Source organism: Liolophura sinensis, chromosome 12, assembly GCF_032854445.1.
Source record: "Liolophura sinensis isolate JHLJ2023 chromosome 12, CUHK_Ljap_v2, whole genome shotgun sequence".
In the NCBI taxonomy this organism is placed as follows: Eukaryota; Metazoa; Mollusca; class Polyplacophora; order Chitonida; family Chitonidae; genus Liolophura; species Liolophura sinensis.
Window position 1 is genome coordinate 16,305,726 of NC_088306.1, and position 21,736 is coordinate 16,327,461.

Consider the following 21,736-nt stretch of genomic DNA (forward strand, 5'->3'; position numbering starts at 1 on the left):
TAGAATCAAAATCTAGAATATTCTTGCTTGTACTTCTACAGTTTTGACTATTTCTTCAATGACAAAACTAACTTTTTATAAGAAAAAAAAACTGGATTACTAAAAACATTTTACTGGTTTTCACAACAACAGTTAACTTTACACATCAGCCTTACTTATAATAATTAATGTGATTATTGTGGGTTTTTGTTTTTTTAATTTCGTGTGAAATATGCTAAAAGTTGACCTTGAGAATTAAGTTATAACAGATTCTGCTGAACTCTACATTGTTTTACTTTTGGATTTAGCTTCAATATGGTGGAAGTACATTTAACTTATACAGGGCTGTGAGGGGACACCTTGGCCTAGTGGTTGAAGTGTGCTAGTGAAATACAATGATCCAAGAACGTCTCACCAATGTGGTCACTCATGCTGGCCTCTCTAGCTCCTGTTGTGCGCGGGAAGGTCTAGTAGCAGCTTGCAGTTTCTGCGGGGCTCATCTCGGTTTCCTCCCACTGTATAAAAGTATAAAAATATTCTTCAGTTAAATTTTGTAAAACACCCATAGAATCAATCAGCAGAGTTGTATTTATGTTGTACAATTACCAAAAGACACTTAAATATAATTAAGGCGTTTGACAACCAAAATGGCCTACACACATGTGCAGCTTTGTGATCAGATTACCGGTGATTACATATTTTCCCAGTTAAAAATTCTAGAGCATAGCAAACAAATAAAAAAACTGAGTTCCCATTTCACAACAGACCTACACATTCCAGTACATTTTTTTCCTGGTGGGTAGCCTATGGACCTTCTTTGATACCTACATATATGCTTGCCTTCTAGTCCTTTACCTGTAAAATGATGTTCATCAGTATGGTTTGAGCAGCTGAGACCTTTCACCTTGATACTATCAGGTCAAAGGTCAAATAGTAGCACCACCTGCTGGGGATAGGTGACTTGAGCTTCAGGCGAGGCTCCGTTGGCTGGGGCCACTTATTTCTGCTGGTACATATATGTTAATACAACATAGTAATGTGCTTTAATATTCTTGCAATAGTCTGCTTATAAATATTATTTTGGGTAAGTCCATCTGTCAAATTTTGGTTCTCATTAGGTAACTCCAGCTAGTATTGTTTTATTCTTGATCAAATTTTGAAATTTGTCAAATGTTAATTAATTCAGATTAAATATTGTCTGATTTTGATCAAATTTTGTGTGCAATTTCATTAAGTTTTCTATTAAGTTTTGCATATTTAGCAGGAGATTCTTCTGAAATAACTTAAACTTGTTTCGTGTGTTTTTGGAATGATTCAGATATTTCAAAATGGAAACTTGATAGCATTAACTTTAATTTCACACAATCGATACGAACCGAACCGAGGTCATATTGATACATAATTCCTGTGAAATATACTTGTATATATATGTATGTTAGCAGAATGTGGTAATAAACTTGTGTGTCAGTTTTAGTTGGATATTCCTGGAAAGTTTGAAGTAATACACTGGTTGCGTAAGTCTGAAAAAGCAAAAGACTCACTTTGACCCAATATTTCAGGAGAACAATGTCAGAATAAAGTGCTGAAATATCCAGTCAAAATGAGGCATTTGTATTTCAGAGCTGTATGTGTATAATGAAGTACATTATAGTTAAATTATCCGGGAACTGTTAAGGTAATTGGCACATTTCGTTACCTAAGAGGTGTTTAAGTGCTACTGACACCTTTCATCAACTTCTTCATAAACATTTGAAGGGTTAATATTTTTCAGCAACTTTTTTGAGCAAACTTAGTCAGTGTACTGCATTTGAACTGCAACATTTTTGCCATTGCGAATCAAGCAAATGTAGGCAATTTCTTAATGCCAACAAAAAAATTACTGGTATTCAAGAAGTGTTATATGGATGTTAAAATCCAAAGTTCTGGAAACATTTGGCATGATTGACGTTTTTTTCTTATCTGGGGTAATTCTCTTGGTAAAAGCCTCCCCATTAGGCCTCTTGTGTATCAGTGCTACCCTGGGAGTCTTAAGGCGGGTCTTCATCTCTTAGCACTGCAGGGGAGGGGTTTGGGCTTAGTTCTCTCAGTGTCTGCTTTGATTAACTGGCCTTTGCAGAGACAAGATCCTCATGGCTACTTGTCCCTTCTTATTAGTACAGCACACTGACTTTGTCTGATCTATCAAAACCACCATCGCCCTCTCCCTGATCCACCCCCAACACCAGCCCGCATGCTTAAAAACTATAGCTCTTAAAAGGTTTTTGTCCCACATTTTGCTTCGTGTCCGCTGTGAACAGTGTATTTCACCTAAATTTCAGTATTTTTTTCATGTCAGCCATTTTGCATCATTCTGATTGATTCACCACCTTATTTGCTCACTTAAAAGTTCTATAAGACGTCTTATTAATTTCTTATCAGAAAAACTGAAGTGTTTGCATAAAAAGTATCATTTTAAGGCCTTTGTGTGCTTATTAAAGTGCATTTTTACAACCAAAATTTTAGGTGAAAATGAGTGGTAATTGAGAGGGCGGTGCTCAATTCATCCAATCTTATCTTAACCCTCTCACCCCACCCATGATTAAGATGGTTTGTTTAAAGTCTACAGATTATTAAAGTTGAAGCTATTTTAGAGAGCATTTTCACATAGGATTGAGAATCATGCTCTTTCTTTGATGTCCCAAGTAAGACTGTTTGGGATTGTCGCCTACAGGTACATGTGAGACTTCCCATATATTTGGCTCATGTGGAAAAACATACATATGGTGCTGTAAATCTTCATCCTTTTCGACCTCCAAAGCACTTTTTCTGTGCAAATTATTGACAAATTGATGCTAAAATGATTTGTTTTTGTCACTAATGATGCAGTCTTCATAAAACTGTGCAAATTAGTTCTCTACACCCAAAATAGTTCTAATTGAAATGTTGAATTAAGGTATAAGTACTCTTTTAAATGCCCAAGATCAATGCTACATTTGAAGGGACAATAGTTGAGTTTGGCTGGTTTACCTGAAGGACATATGATGTGGTGAATACTACTGATCAAACACCTGTCCAGTGAGGTCACAGGTTCAAAACCAGCTCTCGCTGCTTTAGCAGCATCTTTAAGGAGTCTGTACCAGAGATTTTGGGCAAAAAATTGATCAGTGTAGTTTGAATTGAATTTTTACTACTATATTTTAAGATCACCCAAATAATTAAATTTGATGAAATATCACTGTGTCTGTTAATTACCATTCAAAATTCAAAAGTTCCTGAAATTTTAAAATATGATTTGCAGTATAACTTTTTTTTTTGATTTTAAATCAATTTATGACTGTAGATAGTACACTTAAGTAATATGTATGCTTTAGTGCACTAATTTGAGATTATATATTCAAGGTCAATACAGAAAATTTTATTTGATTAGTGAAAGTGGGTTTTTGGCCAAAAATCTCTGGCACGCCTTATTTAAGTCTCAAGGGTTAGAAGGTTTAGGGTTAGCATGGGTTTACTTTTGGCTCTCACAGTAAACCCCCGAAGAAATAAAAAATTTCTGTCAGTGACCTGATCATCTGATAAGTGAATAATTCTGGACTACAACTCTGGTTTATTAAACAAAAATAAATAAATGTCAGTGACATTGTATTATCATTAACATGCAAAAATAATGGAAGAAAAAGAGAGCAAAAAAAACCAAAAACACACTATGATATTCTCAGTAGGAAGCCATACCATTGGTAACGTTCACTTGGTGCACACTGAGAGCTAGTCCACAATTGCAGAATACTTGCGTTTACAGAGACGCTCAAAGATCGCGTGCGTGCATGCTCAGGTATGCGTGCCTCGCTGCGTTATTACAGTAGTTAGCGGGCTGCGTGTCGCACTGAAATGGTAGTAAGACTGGATAATGAGACCACACTTAGATCTGCACTCTCTCGTTAGTTTGCCTGCCCGCCTTAATTAGATTTGTGACACATATATTATACAGGTAAAGATATCCTGCAGGTATTACAATGAAACGAAGCAGAAAAAGTGACCTGAAAAACAAAACTTGTTTCGACCCAGATAAGGCAGAAGTGTTGTTGTACCTGCTGATAGCAGCCATACTACAGGTGTTATCTGCAAGTAGGAATCCATTTACCTGGAGTTTAATTATGGTTTTTGGCTAATGTACGTGGGTACACGTTCGTGATGTATAGCACGGTCGTGTTAGCAGTGTTTACTGCACATATTACTAATTTAGGTCATTTCTTAAATGGATACTGTAGAAAAATCTTGAATGTCCTGGATCGTTGTGTTTGTTCTTTTGCGTATAATTATTCACAAAGAGTGAATCTGAGTACATATTTATACATCAGAACACAATACAGAAAAGAAAAATAGGCGTTTAGAGAATCATAAACAAATACTTTTCATGACTTTGAAGTGGGAATGAAGTTTGGGTAGACTTGTGCTACCTAGTTTTAGTTACATCTTTGTATAGTAAGAAGACAGGCATTGAAATACCAGTAATGAGAGGAAATAAATCATACTGTAAGCAGATAATGTAGATACATATATGTTTGTACAGGTAGATACATTACCTGGTTTGGCATCATGTATATGAAGTTGGATTTCAGAATTTACACATTTGAAAATGTTGAAATGCTTAATTCTAGAAGCACTAAAATGACTGTTCCTAAATACCGTCTCATACCAAGAGAGAAAATTTGAGTCAGCTTTTTTTATACAACTTTTTAATGTATAGTTGGGTTAGCCAGAGTTTCTCAAAATTGTAATTTTCATCATTCTATACAGAAGAATGCCCTCAGCATATATTTGAATAATCATCTTGCAGACATGTGACAATATTATTAATTCTAGAAGCACTAAAGTGACTGTTCCTGAATACCGTCTCATACCAAGAGAGAAAATTTGAGTCAGCTTTTTTTATACAACTTTTTAATGTATAGTTGGGTTAGCCAGAGTTTCAGAGTTTCTCCAAAACTGTAATTTTCATCAGTCTATACAGAAGAATGCCCTCAGCATATATTCGAATAATCATCTTGCAGACATGTGAAAATATTATTTTTGGTGCTGAGACTGTCCAATTTTCCAGTTGAATATCGTCCCATGTTCCAAACGAATTACCTCAAAACACCTCTCTTAAATGAACAGAACTCTCAGAATCAGGAAAATGGGCAAGTTGGATGAAATTTCATGCAAGAAATTTGTGGTTATTTTGGATATGTGACAAAGGGCAATGTTTTCCTTATAAGGATTCTTCCATGTATACATATAAACTTTACTGCTATTGCAGAAGTCCGCACAATCCATCAGTGTAGCATAATGAGCACCAACCAATGAATAAATAAGCAAATTAATGAATTAAAATAAGCAAGACAGGTTTAGCATTGCGAAACTACCTGTCCAGAACTATCTATTGATTGTCAGAGGACTTTTAGGGATATCCAGGTGTCAAGAGAAAGAGTGATCCACAATGTGGTAATGAGATAGAGAACTTCTTTAACCCTAATTCCTCAACCTTTTCGCATGTGAAAGAACAATTTTCAATGCAATTTATGCTTTTTTTTAAATTTGATTTTGAAGACAAAACTACATTGGTTGGACTGGCCATTTTCAGGGCTTCATAAAAAGGGCAGTTTTATCAGTCTACACAGAATATTTCCTACAGAGTGTGCTGAAGAAACACCTTGCAAACCTGCAAAAAGGTTGAAGAATACAGTAACACAAAGTAGCGATGGGTCTACAGCAACCTGTGGATGGTCATGGGTTCCCCCCGGGCTGTGCTGGTTTCTTCCCACCATAATGTTGGCTGCCATTCTATAGGTGAAATATTCTTGAGTATGGCCAAAAACATCAGTCAAATAAATCAAATAAATCAAAGTAGCAATGGTTGATGTATACATACACAGAGTGGTGACCTACTTAATCAAACACCATCTACACGTCCAAACATCAAAATAAATGTTCATATGATGAGAATGATGCTGTAATTCATAATTAGCGTCATATCGTCCTCATATCGTCCATTCACTAAAAGGCGTGTCCCCATCGGTCTTGCTTCTGTCACCTTATATCGCCATAACAACAGATTACTTAATGCCTGATGCCGCATTAATTACGACGTGGTTTCGGTCTCGACAATGTGTGTGTTATTTGTTGAACTTTAATTCTGAAGTTTTGTTAACAGCTTAGGCGAATCCTTTTTGGCGACATTCAGCTAATTCCGTCTGACAGGCGATTTAAATACATTACGCACGCTCTGTATGACAGGGTATTACACTTTTTTTCTTCTTTTTTTTTTTGTGCACTTTTCTTTACTTGATTCTGTAACTTACTACATTTTGACCTTGTTGAAGTTTGATACAAGGTCATGTTAAATTTAATATTAAATTTCAGAAGTGAGGTTAAACAAAGTTTAAAGAGCTACAAAGGGCATGCCTGTGATGTGCGTGCTTAGCTCTGATCTCTCTGGCTCGTCATGATATTCTTCTTATTGATAAAATGCAATACAGTTTGAAAAAAAAAACACAGTAATAAATACACTTCTGAGCCGTTGTTGGCCAATAACTTATACGTACATCACAGGTGATCTTCCCCGGACGAATTGGATCGCACAGTTCATTCAGATTTTTTTGATATCAATTTTTATAAATTTTTTTATTACCTCTCATGAATGTTTTTGTACATGCTAGTACTACATATATCTGATATGTAATAGATTTGTCTGAGATTTAAAACATTATAATGTGCATAATTTGATTTATCATATTTTTGTAGTTGTATCTTTCGGTCTTAACCTGTGATATTTAATCATGAATTACAGAGTTTGTTTACTTCAACTTTTTCAGTCACCTCTGCAACCGATATTTTGAAACATTCTGAGAGAACTATGAGGTACAGAAAAATCATTTTCACGGTTTTATGAAGCTTGCATCATTAATGACACAAACAAATCATTTTCGTAAAAATTTTATGCATATATTCCACTGAAAAAAGCACTTAAGTGGTTGAAAAGGTTGAAAGTATTTACAGTATTGTTCATCTATTACACATATATCCTCCATTTGTGACCTATGTTTGACCTTGTGTGTTTATTTTGATGATGACAAAACGTTGTGATATCCCAGGTGTAAAAGAAAGCTGATCTCCTTGTCAAAGTCCGTTGGTTTGTGTCAGTAAGTCAGTAGACTAAACCAGAGTCGTGATTGGTGTTGAAAATGTTGTCATTTGTCCCCTTCCATTTAGAGACATCAGTGCTTATATTCCCACTCAAAACTTCCAGTCAGACACACCTGTGCCTGTATTCCCACCAAAACTTCCAGTCAGACATAACTTTGTCTATATTCCCACCAAAACATTGTATTTCCACCCAAAGCTTCCAGTCAGACAAAACTGTATTTCCATCCAGAAATTGTATTCTCACCCAAAGCTTCCAGTCAGACAAACCTTTGCTTGCATTCCCACCCAAAGCTTCCAGTCAGACAAAACTTTGCTTGTATTCCCACCCAAACCTTCAAGTCAGACAAAACTTTGCTTGTATTCCCACCCAAACCTTCAAGTCAGACAAAACTTTGCTTGTATTCCCACCTAAACCTTCCAGTCAGACAAAACTTTGCTTGCATTCCCACCCAAACCTTCCAGTCAGTTAAAAACACTTGTGCTTCAAGGTCATCTAATACATAGGGAGTCATTTACGAAGTGCTGGTCTGTGAATTTCTACTACAACATTCTCACCTAGTACATATACCTGTGAGGAAATGATCAATGCTTTTGGTGTACATGTCCTCAGGTAATGAAGAATAATTGTAACAAGATGCACATTTATAACTGTACCGGGGTCTCTTTGGCTCAGTCGGTTAGCGTAGTGACCCAGAAGCTTCTCACCAATGCGGTCGCTGTGAGTTCAAGTCCAGCTCATGTTGGCTTCCTCTCTGGCCGTACGTGGGAAGGTCTGCCAGCAACCTGTGGATGGTCGTGGGTTTCCCCCTGGCTTTGCCTGGTTTCCACCCATCATAATGCTGGTCGCCATCGTATAAATGAAATATTATTGAGTACGGCGTAAAACACCAATCAAATAAATAAATAAATAAATAAATAAATATAACTGTACCTAAATCACATTTGTTGGCTTGTTGGCATGAGTTTTTCCTTCAAACTTTGCAGCTAAGGGTGCCTGTTTCCTTTGTGTACTTTGACATGCACTGGAATATTGTAAGGATAAGGGAATTTTATGTTCAACCTTAAAAGAGTACCACTTCATACATAATGTTATATTTAAGCTAATTGTCGCTAATTAGCTAATTAAAAATGCTGTAATAATTTATATAACAGCTTTCATGATCACGCACTCCGCATCGTTTGTGTAAATAATGACATAGCTAATGTATTCCAACTTGTAAATGTTAGTAAGCTAGTTTACTGATACAATCTCAAAATACATGCTTATGTCTTGTTTGTGAAGTTTACAGAGGTCGCCTCGAAGTTATGTCGTCATGGTTGCATGAGGCACTGTTTGAAATGTCGACATTTCATTCAGTGCCTCTTGATCAATAGAGATGGGGTAAAAACTTGGGACTAAACACACTCACATCTCTAGCGCCCTTAAGAGGGTTGTTTGCGCAATGTGACATGCGGCAGTTACAGTTTCATTCAAAGTTGACTTTAATGAACGGAAAGAGATGGACTTTTTTTGGTCGATCTTGGTGGCAATCGTTGTGGCACGACTTCTTGACAGCTGACTTGCTCTACTTTTTATCAACTTCTGTTCACAGACACTGATTTTTTTACTATGTCTGATATTTCTGTTAAAGGCAGTTGTTACATGTAACTCTCTCTCCATTTTAAAAATAGGCTGGTTATACTTTTATATGTCTTCCTTACATTTGTTGCTCGTCGCCATATGACTGAAAAATTAAAATGATGTTAAACCACAAACATGTACAGATACTTGCTTATAAAAGTTGAATTATTTATGGCACAGGTTGAAAAATAAAGGTGGTTTAAAGTGCAAAGAATAATCTGCAACTTGGAACCCGTTCGTTTAAGTGTTCCCTGTGAATGCTCTAGCTGCTAAACATTTAGCAACTTTATTCTGAGGTTTACTTACATTTACGGCTGGTACTGATTGATGAGGTATACAGTACAGCAGTAGGCTGGTCAAAGGAAATAAAAATGTACACTGATTTTGTGTATAGAAGGATTAAACAGGTAACTGCATGGCGTGTGTGGAGATTGAAAACTATTTAGTGCTTCTAAAGCCAATTACGCACAGCAAAGACACCGTGTTTATGGTGTAATGTACATTTACACATGCATCATTTTTCAGTAGTGTAGCAGTACCCAGTCGTAACTGGATCTAATGGTGTAAGTGTAAACCAGTCAGAACACATGTAACTTGTTACATTCTGACAAATGATCAAGACTGACCAGTGTATCACCACATGCTCAATTAGCCGCAACCTGACCGTGAAATTTGGCCCAGGGAATTCCTTGATTAGGCAGAACCAGTGAGGATGGAAAAGAATTTTTCACCCAAACATTTCTCCAAGAACTTGACAGGTAGAGGTCATTGTGAGAAGTTTGCAGCAGATGCTGTAGATGAAGAAACTCAGTGGGTTCTGCAACGGCTGCGGAATTTGCTGGTTGACGCTGTCCGTTTAGTATTCTGTGTTTATCTGCTTTGTTCAGCAGAAGGTGTTCAGGGTACATGTGTGTCTGCTCTAGGAAATCTTGACCTGTATAAGCTTACACCAGCAATTCCTGACTGCAAACAGTCCAGCCAATCATGGCTAATGAAACAACTGCTGCTATCATAATGTCAACATTCAACCATAGGCCACCTTTCTTAGAAGACTCACCGTGACAGGTGATCAAACGTAGGTGGCAAAATGTCGGAATTTCCCATGAATTCTTTGCCATCATTTGTAAAACCAGAAGTGGAATTAGAGTTTATTTTTGACCTCTACTATTATTCTTGGCATGTTAATTCAAGGGCCTGTATTTGCCACTGTCCATCACGGGTTTATTTGCTCTTCTGTTTTCCTGCTCATATCCCACCTAAGAGCAGAAAGATAGGTGTGGTCTGGTTTGAGACAGTCAGATGTGAAAAATTGGAAACTCTTTATATCGGAATACTGGGACCATTTTAGCAAAAATTGACTTGTTTACAAACTTGCATATATATTCTGTATTTCAAATACTTCAAAAAAGTTCAGTTTATTTGTAGTTACCATTGTAGTAAATAACAAATTATTTACTACTCTCATTAGACAGGGAAATGAACTGGGAACTCATGTAAAAGTAGCTTAAATTCAGAAAACTAAATTTCCAAACACTGCAGAAAAGTTCTTCAGTTATAAAGCATCAAAACCTGTGGAAAGTGGAGAAATCCGGGTGGAGAGTACGTGGCATATCATAAAGCAGCCAGGTTTCTCTATCAGGGCCCAGTTGTTCAAAACTGTTTTATGACTTAATACGGATTCTAGTGTAAGCCAATTCTTCAATTTAGTACTTAGCCCAAAAATAATTGCATAACGGTAGGCTACATTAAATATTACCTAAATATGCTGCTGTTATACATTGGATTTGGAATACTGCATTGGCTGCTGAATTTGGCTAAAATCGTAATTATAAAAAATAACTTACTACCAGTATTAGCTAATACACTTTTGAACAACTGGGCCCAGGTTTGTGGGAATACAAAACTTCACCTTCACAGTGAAAAGGCCAAGGTAAGGCCACTAGGAGAGAGGGGAAAAAAAATACTCTCAGACCTTGGAACAGATGTAAATTTGATTCTTTGCCACAAGCTCGTCCTGGTACTTGACGCTAAACAGATCATCCACACGCACTGCATGTATCTTTAAAAACTCATATTCTCCTGATTGTTTTGCCTTGGTATTCCAATGTTTTATTATTCATACCCCATTTTTTTTCTGTACAACTTTTTTCGTGTCTTTCTTGCACCGGCTGTACCCCAAGTTACGCAGCAGTATAATTGCTAATGCTAGCGGAGCAGAGTTTAAGAGTCCCAGTGTAATCAGATTTTGTAAAGCATTTCAAAGACTTTGTTGCATTAAATATGCGTGATATGTTCAGGTATATCATTAGCATAATAACTAAATTTTGCCCTCAACTATTGCTGAAATGCATTTGTGTTTGTCTTCGAAATTAAATTTAAAAAGTGCATATATTCCACTGAAAGTTGCTTTTTAATTCAAATGGAAAAAAGGTTGAGGGATTTGGATAGTAAATGTTGATGTTGGTGCTGTTTTTTTTTTTTTTTTCTTTTTTCTTTTTAAGCTTTCTCTCATGAATCAAATAGCCAGCATATATATATAAAGTAAAATATTCTTCAGTACAGCCATATTTAAAGCACCAATTAATTGGACTAGGTGTGTGTGTATATACGTGCATTAACTTATAAATGACATGTATATATACATATAATGCTACCAATAACAAGACTTGTGGACTATTTAAGTCTAAAATGCTAGGATTTAGGTTAACTCGACCTTTTCGGTTAACTTTATTACAGGAAGAATTTAAGTTGCTGTGAATCTTCGACCTTTTCAACCACTAAAGGGTTTTTTAAGTGGGATTTAGAGTATTCTCACTTTTTTCATTTTTTTTCTTTTTTCGAGCATCTTAAAACTGTGCACATTATTTCTCTTCATCCCATAGTTTTCTCAGAATGTTTCAAAATATTATTTGTAGAGGCGGTTGAAAAAGTTGAAAAAACTTTGTCTTGCAAAGAAAACAAAACAAAAACTTCACGTGAAATTTAAAAAAAATCAGATATTTTATCTCATACTTTATTTGAAGTATTTATGAACTTGCCAAAATTATGGTAAATGACTGTGCATGCACAACCAAGTTACACATTTTACATGATTTTGAGAGCTCTGTTGATCTTCAGTGTTTTCAGTTTTGTTTAGGTGGTAGGATGGAAAAGTTTAAGTTTCAGAGCCAAGCATAATATTTTGAGGGATTTATTTGCCTCTAGGAATACACTTGTTTTGAATGAGGGGCGGGGAATTGCAAAGGTAACTCTTAATTACTGATCACATGACACATGACAGGATGTTCTGACCCGTACTGTTGCCATCATGAGAACTGTCAGTCCATGAGGTTTAATCCCTCCTGACGCACGATGATTGCATTTTCTGCAAGTTTTTAACGAGATACACCATTTTTTGCCAATGTTCTAGCCCACAGTATCTCTGGTAGCAACTGAAATAAACTCACACACTTGGCCTTTAGAGCTCTTCTGGAACACAGCTTTTTTTGTCAGCCCATAAAAATGAGAAGGTATAATGTTATACCATCAGTCTCTCAGACCCGGTCTGCTGGCTAACGAGCTAATTAACCTTTTCTCAGGTGGGAAGGAAGGTAATAACAGGTCAGCTGTAGCTTGTTATATTTACATACTTAGACCTTCATAACCCATTGCTGGAGTTTTCATTTACCTGGTACTTAGTGTCGTTTCATCTGTAACTTTATAAAGTCTATAGGTACATCAGTATTTCTTCAGGGGTCTAATTGATTAATCTACAGGTGAAACCAGATCCTCTGAAAAAACACCCATGAGTTCATCATGACACATTTTTTGAGACAAACATGTTTTGGAGTGCAGTGAGGACGATTTAAGATGACAGTTGTTTAGTTTATTTGTAGTGGAAACCATAGTAACCCAGAAGAAACCATCATAGCTCAGAAGAAACCATAGTAACCCAGAAGAAACCATGTCTGCGAGAAGCCATCATTAGGAAGAGTTTAATACCAACATTTTTTGGTTTGTTCCTAAAGATTCAATCTTCGTTTTAGAAAATTAGTTTCCATAACTTATTTAAATGCTGCTTAAGTGTTCTTTTCCAGGTCCTAATGGTCAGTAGTCAACTTCAACCTTTTTCATTTCTGCAGTTCAGCTTGATCTGACATTAATATGGTGTACTGTAATTCTTCAACCTTTTCGCATGTTTGCAAGGTGTTTATTCAAGCCCATTCTGAAGGCATTATTTTGTGTTTACTGATATAATTATACTTTCAGCGAAGCCCTGAAACTGGCCAATCCAACCAATGTAGTTTTGTCTCAAAAAATCAAATTAAAAATGTACACTGAAAGTTGCTCTTTTATATGTAAAAGGGGTGCGGAATTAGGTTAGCATCATCAGGGTAAAGCCAGTGTAGAAGCTGTTTTCCCTCACCTGTCCCCTCGCCTCAGCATACAGACACACGTACATGTACATCTTAACTTCCTTACAAACCATCATCTTTAGGCTTGAACACACCCTACCTATATAGCCCCTCCCCATTTGAGTGACGCCTTAACATAAGAGCAGGACACTGAAGCCTGCTACCCTGGGGTGAGAAGACCTTCAACCCAGGGCTGTTAACAGGACTGACATAGGCCTCTCTGAGGGGAGGAGGGAGGATAGATTACCTGCCCCTGGAGGGAGCTACTGATGAACTCTGTCAGAGATCACCAGCCAAGTAATGTAAACACCTAAAAAAAAAAAGGCTGAACCAGAAATTTTGGCTATAAGATTCCTGAAGGTATCCATGGAGATCGAATAACTTTTTTATTCTTTGAATTTCACACATAATTACAACCCATGGCAGGTCGGGAGCTCTGAAGGAAAAAGTCCTTCACAAGTGTAGTGTGGCAGGTTTACGATGTCATAATTATTGATGTTTTCTTTATATACTGAACACTGAATTTCTTTGGGTCCTAGACATTACACAATTGTGGAGTCAGTGGGAAGAATGTTTGTAGAGAAAATCAAAAGAAGGACATTAAGAAGGAGTTAATACACGGTTACTTACTGACAGGATACAGAAATATGCGGGGTCACTGATTAATGGTGTAACGAATTTATCTTGCCGAGAACTATTAATTTATTGCCGGAAGTTGATATACAGGTGAATCATTTTAGTGTCGAAACTGTTACATATTACGTTTTTGAAGCATAAACCATATTTATCACAATGTAAAATCCCTATCAGTGTGAGTTATTTTATTTATTTACTACTTTGATTGGAATTTAACACCATACTCAGGAATATTTCACTTATACCACAGGGGCCAACATTATCATGGGAGGAAACCGAGTATAGCCAGGGGGAAACTCATGGCCATCTGCAGGTTGTGTGGGGTTATGTGATACCATTATTAGGAACATTACAATAACTACTTGTGGCTGCATGATGCTGGAGAGAGACTTCAGGTGGACAACTGATTATACTTATCTTGTTCAGCTTTAATAGCTTGCATGTTATCCTTGTCCCCCTCTACTCAGCCCAACCCCCCCCCCCCCCCTCCCCACACCCACACCCCAGGACTTATAGCCATTTAACCTACATGTACCATACCCTGAGGGTCAGGTCTCAGACCAGAACTATTAAACTTCAAACAGTTTGCCATTAGCCATGGAGGGAGACTGAAGGGGAAGGCAGATTGATTGTACCAATGTACTAATGTACAATTGGGTACTGTGGCCAACTTTAGTAACTACATGTGCGTGCTTCTATCCACATTAAAGGCCTTCAGAAAGTGTACATGTGGTAGTATTTAACTTACAGTTACATGCATTTGAGTTCAGTTGCACTTAGAGTGAGAATGTGTGTATTATTGCTCTGATTGACTTTTAAATACATGTACATCACTGTATTCAGTGTTACCAACATTGTTTTTCAATACATGTGCATCAACATATTCACTGTTACCAAGATTGTTTTTCAATACATACATCACTATATTCAGTGTTACCAACATTGTTTTTGAATAGGTTCATCACTATATCCAGTGTTACCAACATTGTTTTTAAATACATGTGCATCAACATATTCAGTGTTACCAACATTGGTTTTTTTAATATATGTACATCTCTGTATTTATTGTTACCAACATTGTTTTTAATTGCATTTACATCACTATATTCAGTGTTATTAACATTTTTAAATCCCCAGGAAAACATAACTGTGATACTGCTTACACATTTGGCAGTTTTTGAAAAGTTTCATGCACAACTCTGAGCAATTAAGGTCTTTATTTTTCCATGTTTGTAGACAACCAGAAAATGTGACCTGTATTTCTTCATCAAAACATAATTTAATATTTTGAGAAAGTTGTCTGAATTAATTTTGATAACAGTTTTGCCTGTACATAACAATGTTCGCACATTTACACATAAACAGTTGGTACTTTTGTCTGACATATGACAGCTAGATATTAAATATTTGAGACTGCATATATTCTGAGGGAGCCAATATACAGGAAGCATTTTTAGAAGAACATAAAAGTGAGATGTTTCATGTGGGAGCTGAAAAGTGTAGTGTCATTTCACGAGTATTCGTGCAAAAGTTAAATTTTGACGTAATAGAGTAGTCTGGTATTATTTCATAAATATTGCGGAATTTTGGAGAAGTAGGAAAGTGGGGTTTTATTTCACACCTGTTCACACAGAACATGAAGTCGTTCCACAATGAATATGAGGCAGATTCAAGAGGAAGATGAAGTGAACTTTTTTCCCCATTATAACTCCTCAGCAGGTGGTCTGGCTCTGTCTTGATTCTCACACCTCCCTCATCTGAACTTTGACATTCAGTATCGCAAAGAACTGTTTCGTTGCACGCTTCGTTGCCATAAGTTGTCACAGTATCATCCAGGGATGAAAGTGAAGTTTGAGAGGGCATGTTAACAGTACAGCAGCACTGAAATGCTGACTAGAATTCCACTCTCCTAAAACATGAAGAAAGTGTGGCTGCTGTAATTAGATAACAAATATCCTGTCAGTTCTTTTGGTTCACTCTGGTACAACCTGCTGATCTCGTACTCCTTCCCCAAACATGTAAACATGACTTTGTGACAGTTACATTACTGTTTGGCTTGAGGAGAAGGCTAAAGTTGATCACTAGTCAACGTTTGAAAATTTAAAGATTTCATACTGGGAGCCAAATGATAAACCCATGAATCAATTCAGTGCGCTTTCCCACCCTTACCCACAATGTGCTTTTCACCACCCCCAACCCTCACCCACAAAGTGCGTTCCTCACCCCAACCCTCACCAAAAGTGCATTCCCTACCCCTCAACCCTCATCCACAAAGTGCGTTCCTCACCCCCAACCCACACCCACAAAGTGCATTCCCTACCTCCAACCCTCACCCACAAAGTGCCTTTCCCACCCCCCAACCCTCACACACAAAGTGCATTCCCTCCCCCCAACCCTCACCACAAAGTGCGTTCCTCACCCCCAACCCTCACCCACAAAGTGCATTCCTCACCCCCAACCCTCACCCACAAAGTGCATTCCCTACCCCCCCAAACCTCACCCACAAAGTGCATTCCCTATCCCCAACCCTCACCCACAAAGTGCATTCCCTACCCCCCCCCCCCCCCCCCAAACCTCACCCACAAAGTGCATTCCCTATCCCCAACCCTCACCCACAAAGTGCATTCCCTACTCCCAACCCTCACCCACAAAGTGCCTTCCCCACCCCCAACCCTCACCCACAAAGTGCATCCCTACTCCTAACCCTCACCCACAAAGTGCATTCCCTACTCCCAACCCTCACCCTCAAAGTGCATTCCCTACTCCCAACCCTCACCCACAAAATGCCTTCTCCACCCCCCACCCTCACCCACAGAATGTTTTTTATCATTCCCACCCTCACTCACTAATTGCTTTTCCCCACCCCCACCCTCACCCTTAAAGTTATTTTTATCGCCCCTCACCCACAAAATGCCCTTTACCACCCCACCCTCATCCAGAAATTGCTTTTTACCACCACCACCACCGCCCACAAATTGCTTTTCACCACCCTGAACGTCACCCACAAAGGGTTTTTAATCACAATACTTACCTCAAAAATTACTTACTGATTCCTTTTAAACATTGCTGGGGAGAACAGTACTTAAGTGTATCAGCATTGGAAAATGATGTCTTACTGGTACCTGATATAATTCTGGTTAGCATACATGTACAATCATTCCCTTGTGTGTTCATTATGACCTCCCCTTCTCACCACTGAAGTGTTTATTGTGGCACATAGTGGCACATCTGGTTATTGTAAGATTCTTCTTTCAATGTCACAGAACAGCTGTATGCTGAATGGGCCAGAAGTCTGCCTTATGCCACACTGTGTTCAGAGGAAAATGATTGTGGAAAATAGTTAACAAGCAATGTCTTGTGTATGGGATAATGTCATTGACATGCTTGTGTATACATTGTACCTGCATAACTGACATGTATTGCATATACCTCTATGATTGATGTGTATTTACCGGTGCAGTTGACATGTATGTACCTCTAGGATTGACATGTATTGTTTATAGCTCTGTTTATAGATATATATCTACATCATTAACTTGTATTTACTGCCGTCGTACTTGCATCTGTTGGTTTTGTGGAAATCACACTTCCTCTGTACATTGTGTGTAAATTTTGACAATTTTGCAATTGAAACATAATGCTGGGTTTCAATTTCTTAATGGAGTATTATTTATTGTATGACAGCTCATAAATATCAGTAAGAAATGAAGTTATATCCAGAATGTATTGTGGTCTTAATTTGTTTATTGGAATGATGTACAATTATATGTATGATCAAAAGACAGTATGGACAAGCAATAAATTTGTTTTATCATTCAGACAGGAAAATGTGTAAAGTTCACATGGGTGGGTTCTTCTAGTAGAAATTAAGAAAAAAAACTTGAACAAAAGAATAAAAACTTGATGATAAAAGGTAAAATTTTATTTAATTTTGTCTCATTTATGACCCTTTCAATTTTTGGAGGTTAGTTTAAAGAATAGTTGCAAAGTATTTATCAGTAAAATTGCATATAACATTAAGAAAGCACTAAAAATAAACAGTTCATAAATGGATCCCAGCCTGAAAGTAAAATAGCATTTATATCTACTGTAATTCTTCAACCTTTTGACTTCTTTGCAAGGTGTTTATTTAAGCAAAGTTTGAGCACTTCACCTTGTGTAGACTGATATAATTAATTTTTTGGGAAGCCCTGAAATTGGCCAAACCAACCTATGTAGTTTTGCCTCCAAAATCCAATTAAAAACATGCGTAAATTGCACTCAAAGTGTCTCTCTCATATGTAAAAACCTGTACAAGCTGCAGCTGTATGTGATATTTTGTCCCCCCTGTAGAACATGTGTACCTGACTTAGTGGAAGTGCATGTAGGGATTTGTTTCTCTCACGGATCATAACGCAGAAATCTGAAACCAATTTCTCTTTGACACTTTGTCTATGTTATCTTGTTAATTGGCCTTGTAAATAGGCTATATGTAAAACCTGTACACAATTTGAGGCTCATTACGTTTTTTGACCGCGGGGCCAAATTTGCATAAGTATTTCTGAACAATTTGAATGACAAACACATGGGGAACTGATGAGTTGCACACTTGAAACCAGGAGGTCATGAGGTACAGAATGATGGTTTTGATAATGTAATTTAGTGTTCAACACAAATTTTACCAGTGGAAGCCCTGGTCTGTATACCAGTAGTCAGTTGTAATTATCCATGAGGCAACCTAAACTAATAGCTAATGTTCATCTAACTTATGGTACAGTGTGACTGGCTTTTTTAGTGCATAGAGTGTCTGCCTTGTAAACTGCAGGTCCTGGGTTCAATCCCGAGACAAGTCACCTTAGACTTAACTATCTGTAATCTTGCTTCTACCTTTTCTTGCAATCAGTGTGAAAGAGTTTTACATCATATTTGATAACAGTTTTTCATTCACTGTGCACACTGTTTCTTCTGACCTCCCGACATTAAGGCAGATCCTCTAACCGCTAAACCACCAAAGCATTTCAGTTATTCGTATGCAGCTTAGTGTCCATATTTTTGCTTGACTTTATGACTTATTGTACATGTAATATATGCGGTGCATACATGTACATGTACATGTGAGGATTTGATTTTAGCATGGAATTTCTCCTGTTTAAATATAGGAATAAAAAATTTTCTGGAGCTCGTTGGTAAAATCACACATTCTGCAAGACAGCCCTGGAAGTTGGGGATCATGTGATCAGTGTGAGTGAAAACAAAATGGCCAAACCATGCTGAAGCATGAAGGAATAGGGCCATGTTTGCCATTCTGTCAGTTAGCCTTGGTTGTACAAAAAAAAACATCACATTAGTGCTACAGAAGTACTAAAGCTGAAAATTATACAGATCTAATACACTGACTCACTGTGGTTCAGAAATAGGCATTTTTGTATACTAAAACAACGGGTGACAATTTTATTTGGCTTTCAAAATCTGTAACTAAGGAGATTGCAGTTTCTAGCTTCCTGATGGTCTTACACACTAGGAATTATACTGAATGCAAAGGAAGAGAACTGCTATTGTTTCTCTCCTCTTCTTTCCACCTGTAATAGCCAGGTACATACAGTCCTGTATCTTGTTGGAGAGCCAGGTGACTTCCATCAGAAATATGATAAATTGTTCACTTTGTGTAAAAATTAACAAGACCTCGTCAGAAAGTCGTCACGATCAAGCAATCATTCATTAATGATGCAAGAAAGAAAGAAAATTAAAACAAAACAACTTAGAACTCTTTACTCTAGTCTTTGACAAGTGCTTTCCTCTTTATTTTTTTTTTTTATTTTTTTTTTTTTTATTTTTTTTTTTTTTCGCTTGTTTTATCCTTGGACTTGTCATTGAACAAAACTCACCTGTCAGCTCCTAGGCGTTCTGATCATGACACCCGGTGTGTGCATGCGATCTGGCACCTCAAAATTTTACGTAACTTGTTCTGACAACCTTCTGACGTCCCCCTATGTAGGTGCAATGTTCATTGTCTAAGTGCAGAAGTACTAGTCTCTGCAAAGCATCATATGTGACATGGTGTTACGTAATTTTTCATCCACTTCCTGGGGTGAACACTACTGATACATGTCGTATGGAATTTTGTCGAGATGAGGTAGCAGAATGTAATGTACATAAATAGAAGTGTCTCTGAAAATCCCTAATAATATAAGCTGAGCAAATTATCTACAGTACAAACCTTTACACTTTACACTATCTTATTACTCTTTAAAAACCAATAAAATCTGAAGGACTTGTATTGCAGAAGGAAAACAAATACTGTAACTCTTCAACCTTTTCGCATGTTTGCAAGGTGTTTATTCAAGCATATTCTGAAGGCATTATTCTGTGTTGACTGATAAAATTATACTTTTTGTGCAGCCCTGAAAGGAGTCAATCCAACCAATGTAGTTTTGTCTCCAAAATCATATTAAAAATTTTCATAAATTGCACTGTAAGCTTCTCTTCCATATTTTTGGAAAAAAGTTTTCAAGAATTTTATGCTGTCTTCAGATTTTCTGCTCTTGGGTATTATTTTGTATTTTTTTGTATCTTTTTCATTGAAAAGTTCATTTCCAACTTCACTGCTTTGTTTATATACCATCCTTCTCTGATAAGAGTTTATTGATGGTAAACATTTGAAGTAAGTGTAAAAATCAAATGACAGGCGTTGATGGTTTGGTGATTGACATAAACAGATGTTTCAAAAATATATTAAACTTGTAATATTTGTTATGAAAATGCACCTGACAGTAGGTGATGTATGGTAACTTTGACACCGTACAGTGTCAAAATTTATCTGAGGATTGGGTATATGATATGAACACAGGCGAATTACAGCTGACAATCTGACAGAGTCATTATACTACTAACGTAATTCTGACATTATCTCCCCTGTTTTCTCTCCATAGGTGTCCGGAGATTCGGTTCCAGCCTCGAAGCGGGGGACCAACTTTTTGGATGACTGCCTCAAGGACTTCCAATGTGCAGCAGTAAGTACTTTTTACCCTTGCTATTAGGCAAGGCCAATTTAATTAATGGATTCATGAACATGTAGAAATGTCAGATTAATGGATTCAGAGTGCTGACAGGGATTTAAGAATTTTAAGAATTTTTGGATCGGAGTGAAGAAGGTGACTCCATGCTGGATGGGGAGTTAAGGAAGTGACTCCATGGTGGAAGGTGATTCAGAGAGATGACTCCATGGTTGATGGAGAACCAGAGTACTGGTTCTATGGTGAACTGATATGTGGTACTAGAATTTGAACTGGATTCTGGCAGATTCCTGTACATAAAGCAAATTTCACACAAGTTTGATTCTGGATTTTAAAAAAATGGTAAGAATAAATACTACTTAACGGTGTTATGTATTGCTGCATGACTTTATGTTTGGTGGAGATAGTGCAGATACAGATTGCTGACTCTGATGGGTGGGGGTAATTCAGGGTGCTTGCTGACTCTGTGTTGGGTGGTGATAATTCAGGGTGCTAGCTGAGTGTGTTGGGTGGGGATAATTCAGGGTGCTAGCTGACTGTGTTGGGTGGTGATAATTCAGGGTGCAGACTGTGTTGGTGTGGATAATTTAGAGTGCTGGCTGTGTTGGGTGGTGATAATTCAGGGTGCTGACTTGTTGGGTGGTGATTATTCAGGGTGCTGACTGTTGTGGGTGGTGATATTTCAGAGCGCTGGCTGTGTTGGGTGGTGGTAATTCAGGGTGCTGACTGTTGTGGGTGTGGAGAATTCAGGATGCTGACTGTTGTGGGTGTGGATAATTCAGGGTGCTAGCTGACAGTGTTGGGTGTGGATAATTCAAGAGTGCTGACTGTTGGGTGGCGATAATTCAGTGCTAGTTTACTGAGTTAAGTGTGGATGATTCAGAGCGCTGACTCAAGGTGGGGTGGGGATAACATATCACAGATACCACCAGATAATAAGGGGGAGACAA

General features: G+C 37.5%; 1 protein-coding gene across 1 annotated transcript in view; it reads left to right on the plus strand.

Annotated features, from left to right (window-relative positions):
- The first annotated feature begins 20,531 nt into the window (after positions 1-20,531).
- The window catches only part of LOC135479737 (anosmin-1-like), a 28,220-nt gene continuing 27,015 nt past the window's right edge, over positions 20,532-21,736 (plus strand). Inside the window, exons 1-2 of the mRNA XM_064759640.1 lie at positions 20,532-20,543; positions 20,703-20,783. Coding sequence (XP_064615710.1) covers positions 20,532-20,543; positions 20,703-20,783 — 93 coding nt within the window. The remainder of the gene's footprint in view (positions 20,544-20,702; positions 20,784-21,736) is intronic.